At 38.0% G+C, this 4,963-nt stretch overlaps 1 protein-coding gene across 4 annotated transcripts; it reads left to right on the top strand.

The window, feature by feature from the left end:
- The first annotated feature begins 576 nt into the window (after positions 1–576).
- crybb1l2 (crystallin, beta B1, like 2) lies at positions 577–4,609 on the top strand. 4 transcript variants are annotated; one of them, XR_013787075.1, is made up of 8 exons: positions 577–619; positions 1,364–1,464; positions 1,752–1,870; positions 1,963–2,095; positions 2,290–2,432; positions 3,353–3,558; positions 3,608–3,694; positions 3,882–4,031. XR_013787075.1 is itself a non-coding variant. In XM_079463243.1 (7 exons), the coding sequence occupies exons 2-6, from the start codon at positions 1,369–1,371 to the stop codon at positions 3,522–3,524; spliced, it is 663 nt and encodes a 220-aa protein (XP_079319369.1). In that variant the 5' UTR covers positions 577–619; positions 1,364–1,368; the 3' UTR covers positions 3,525–3,558; positions 3,608–4,035. The 4 variants fall into 4 exon arrangements, 2 of the variants coding, with proteins under 2 accessions (XP_079319369.1, XP_079319368.1); XR_013787074.1 differs by having other exon boundaries at positions 3,353–3,694; positions 3,882–4,046; XM_079463243.1 differs by having other exon boundaries at positions 3,608–4,035.
- The last annotated feature ends 354 nt before the right edge of the window (positions 4,610–4,963 follow it).

Raw genomic sequence — 4,963 nt, forward strand, 5'->3', positions numbered from 1 at the left:
TGACAAAGGTAACTTGTTTTTGTACTCATTAGACTAACAGTTCCACTCAACCATAAAACTTTGATCCCACTTTAATTTAAATGTTTAATTGACGCATCCATTTGCTGGCATACTGCTCCAAAAAGCGTTTACAGATGGCAGCACGGTTGTCAGAGTTTTAACACAATATACACAATATACAGTTCCATTATATTAACAGATGTCTATCTTTGATATACTTTCATAATATTTAATCAAATCAATGTCTGAAAAAACGTGTATGCAAAGTATGTTTCCTCTGTCTCTCTCTCTCTCTCTCTCTCTCTCTCTCTCTCTCTCTCTCTCTCTCTCTCTCTCTCTCTCTCTCGCTCTCTCTCTCTCGCTCCTCTCTCTCTCTCTCTCCCTCTCTCTCTCTCTCTCTCTCTCCCTCTCTCTCTCTCTCTCTCTCTCTCTCTCTCTCTCTCTCTCTCTCTGTTTGATGATGGGGTGATTTCTTTTCTGTGTGTGGGGAGGTGAGCTCAGCGAGTTTGTTTCTTTGAGCCTAATCCCCCCATGCTGGACGCCAGGCTATATAAAGGACACATGTTTGCTTTCAATACACACACTGAGTGAAACAGACAGCGGCCGCTGACTAACACAGGTAAGAGATTGAAAAGCAAACTGAAAAACATGTACCACATTTATTCAACAGATCTACAAAAAAGTGCAAATCCCATCATGGGCTTGTATAACAAGAATCTCTCGGAGTGAAAGAAAGCTTTGACACATCGGGCAGCGGCGAAGAAGCAATTCAAATGTGACTCTTTTGTGAGTGCAGAACTTAATCATTGTCAGGGCAAACTGCAGACTTTTGCGTCATAACAGGGTCTACTGTGGTTAAGCGAGTGAGAAACAGGAGAAAAGGGAAAACACAGGGACTTAAAATCTTACGCTCAGTTTATTCTTTACGTATGCAATTGTATTATTGAATAACCTTCACTAATTTTGCAGAACGTTTTTATGGCAGTTTATTTTAAATACAAATTTGTAATAAAGAACTAAAACGGAATGATCTTTCATATATTTGTCAATTAGTCATACGTAAGACACATTACGTTACTTATGAGCGATGCATTTCTATAGCGCTATTGTGTAAGAGTTTCAGAGCGAGTGGGTGTCCAACTGCTCAACATTTAGAAAATCACCCAAGGGCTAAAAATGCTCTCAGACGTCCATGAGAATGAAACTCATTAATTATTTCGCGATATTTAGCACTTGACATCACCACATGTCCAATAATAGATACTTCAGTGAAGTAGATCACCAATTATTCATGTTTCCCCACTCATGCATATGCTGCCGTTCCTCTCTCTCTCTTTCTCTCGCTCTCACTGTCTCATTGCAGTCGTCATGTCCTCTGGTGGAGAAAAGTCCAAGCCTGTCTCCCAGCCTGATGGGAAGACTGCTCAGCCAAAGAGAACTGAGATGGGCATGGGAAACTATAAGGTAACACACTTGCTTATTGAACATTGTGCTATGTGAACAATTATAATGTATTCTGATTGGTCAACTGCAGATATTATAGAATAATAACAAACTTCCAATACCAAAGCTTTAAAACGGACTCATCCGGTGGAACACATACATAAGTTTCCTCATAGTTACCATAGAAATAGCTGTGGGTGTTGGATGTACTGTATGCAGTATTTTAAGCTAAGCCAAAGTGAAAACTGTCAACGAAGGGTTGGCAATAAAAATAACCTTTTCGCTTTATATTCACCTCTCTCCTTCAGATGTATGTGTTTGACCAGGAAAACTTTCAGGGTCGTATGATCGAGATCAGCAACGAGTGCATGAACGTGTGTGAAATGGGCATGGACAAAGTGCGTTCCCTCCGCGTGGAGTGTGGCCCGTGAGTGATGCGATGCAATGCACGAGATTCAATGGAGCGAACTTGTTTTGTTTTGTAATCCTTATGTTCTCGTTCTCTCTCACCTCTTGTAGTTGGGTGGGCTGGGAGCAGATGAACTTCTGTGGAGAGATGTACATCCTGGAGAAAGGTGAGTATCCCCGCTGGGACTGCTGGAGCAACTGCCACAGGAACGACTACCTGCTCTCCTTCAGACCTGTCAGAATGGTATTGACACCTTTTTATTCATTATTCATATTTCCTTCTAGAATATTGGTATGTTTGGTGTGACAGCTAATTTAAATCAGACAGTTCCTTGTTCTGTTCTGATCTCAGAGTTTCAAGATTTCAAACACCTGTTTTACCTATTCAAAAATAGACTTTACCTCAAGCTTTTTTCATTTCATCTCCATTTCTTACAGGACCCAGAGAAGCAGAAGATCTGCCTATATGAGGTTGGTGAGTTCAAGGGCCGTAAAATGGAGATTATCGATGATGATGTGCCCAGTCTCTACACCTATGGATTTACTGACCGCGTTGGTAGCATCATGGTCAGCTGTGGAACGTAAGTGTTTTACTTAATTTGGTTTCCTTTGCAAAACATCAAAGAAGATATTTAGAAAAATGCTGATAACCAAAAGCTGTTGGTCCCCATCGACTTCTAATGTATGGACACAAAAGCAATGCAAGTCAATGGGGACCAACGGTTTTCTGTTACCAACATTTAAAAAATATCTTCTTTTGTGTTCTGCAGAAGAAAGAAAGTCATACAGGTTTGAAATGACAAGATGGTGTGTAAATAATGACAGAATTTTATTTTTTAAGGACCAAACCTTTAAGAGTGACAAGTAATGTGTAATCACATCTACATGGCACACATTGAACTTGTAAATCCATCGAGTTTAAAGCTGTAATTTGTCATTTTTTTGTGACATTAAAAAGCTTTCTATTCTAACAAAAACATGCAGAGATAATGGGAAGTAAGCCATTTGTAGACTGACTTTCCCTGGAGTATTAAAAAATAAAGTCTCTGTGGTGGAGAAAATTATACATCTGATCATTTATCGATCATTCTAGTTTCTTTTTTCAGATAAACTAGCTGAATTTCTTACAATTAAATGATGAATACTTTAATATTAACAATCCTCTTATTTAAACATAAACATATGTAAACACATTTATTTATTTAATTATTATATATATTTGATCAATTATGGTATTTTCGTGATTGTTTATTTATTAGCCTACAGAACCGAACAAAACATCAATGACAAACACCAGTGTTTGTATATATAAAATAAATAACCAAATAAATCATATAAAAAATGTGAAAAATATAATGTATTGGTAAAAAAACTAATAACATTAAAGATTGATTTGGTAGTTTTACGACTACAGTCTCTTCTTCTCTATTTATAAACTTCTTTGTCTCAATGCTTTATTGTTTATGTAAACGTTCATCTTTACCTCTCTTCTCATTCCTAGTTGGGTGGGATACCAGTACCCTGGTTACCGTGGCAGCCAGTACCTGTTGGAGAAGGGTGACTATCGTCACTTTAACGAGTATGGTGCTCGCCATCCCCAGATGCAGTCGGTCAGGCGCATCCGTGACATGCAATGGCACCCAGATGGCTGCTACACTATGGCCACCAAGTGAGGGCTTGGGAGGACGAGAAAGAGAGGGAACAGGGGCGAGAGAAAGAGAGAGGGAGCAGAAGGTGAAGGAGGGGAAGGGGGGAGGGCAAAGAAGGAGAGAAGGAGCGGACGACCTGTGTGAAACATCCTGGGAAGGAAAAACTGACAGAAGAAGAGGTCAATCAGATACAGGTGACAGCTTAATAGAGAAAGTATAAAGACACAAACGCATTGATGCCAAATGACTCCAGTTGTATAGATTGACAAAGCATTTTCTTTCTCAACCCTCTTACTTTTCTTCGATTTACCTCATCTTCTTCTTTTATCCCTCTTCCTCGTCTTCCTCATCCTCCGTACATTTTTCCGCTGAGGAAATCAGTCCATCACAATGAGGCTAAACTGACCCCTGACGTAGTGGAGTCAGGGATGATGATAGACAGAGGGTGGGTAGGGTGGGGCAACGGGTGATTGTAAACCATGTAAAACCTCCACATACTTTTGAAAGAGAAATAAAACAACACTTTTGACCCCTGGTCTCTGTTTTCACTGCTGATTCTCTCTTTCCTTCAGCATTTACTCTAATACATCAGACCTTTCAACTCAGCGGATTTAATTATTTATTCAAACTAATAAGAAATCATGTACATTTTTATGTAAATATTAAAATCAAATACACGAACACAGAATTACCTTTATATTTCTGCGTTGAGCATACAGATAGGCATGTTGTTAAAGTCACTATGCAATCAAAACGGAAAACATAGTTTTTATGGAATATTGAAGTGTTTGTCCTGAATGATTTATTCCTACGCATGGTACTTCCTTAATATTCATGTACAGTCTTAATTTAATATCAAAAACATTTAATTCCCCTATTCCTGGCTAAAACATATTTTTTCTTCATGACCTATACATATCTAATGACTGTCTAGTCCAAACTCTGTTGTTGCCCATTAGGCAAAAATGTACCTTACGCACCTCCAATAAAACAATAAAATAAATGTTTTTTTAGCAAAATTCTTATTTTCTTAATACATGAATTGTGAATAACATAAATAGCAAGTAAATAAATAAAATAATATTTGCAATAAAAAAATGTCAAATTCCCTTCTCATTGTCTGTTTTGAACTTTTTATTAAAACTGATTTTTTCTTAATAATACTGTATTTGAATATCAGAGCTCAATGTTACCAATGGCTCTAAATAATATAATAATATTTTAATATAGCCTACTGCATGTGACTTACAGGAGCTTATAATTCGTACCTTTATATTGCTATTAGAATTAATTTGGGTGTTAGAATCGGCAATTAGTCCAGCATGGGAAACGGGTGCTCTAACAACGAGGCCACGGACACTATGAGCTTGATAAGCCCGATGTCACACACCACTATATGAAAGGTCATATACTGTTTCCGGGTCCAAACGCTCAATAAGATGCTATAGAGAATGTGAAGCTAC

The sequence above is a fragment of the Barbatula barbatula genome (assembly GCF_947034865.1).
Source record: "Barbatula barbatula genome assembly, chromosome: 8".
Classification (NCBI taxonomy): Eukaryota; Metazoa; Chordata; class Actinopteri; order Cypriniformes; family Nemacheilidae; genus Barbatula; species Barbatula barbatula.

Bases quoted from the DNA above. Each gene is read 5' to 3' on its own strand.
- crybb1l2 (XM_079463242.1), top strand. From the start codon at position 1,369: ATGTCCTCTGGTGGAGAAAAGTCCAAGCCTGTCTCCCAGCCTGATGGG. The intron at 1,465-1,751 runs GTAACACACTTG...TCTCTCCTTCAG, and splicing joins TGGGCATGGGAAACTATAAG to ATGTATGTGTTTGACCAGGA. The intron at 2,433-3,352 runs GTAAGTGTTTTA...TCTCATTCCTAG, and splicing joins ATCATGGTCAGCTGTGGAAC to TTGGGTGGGATACCAGTACC.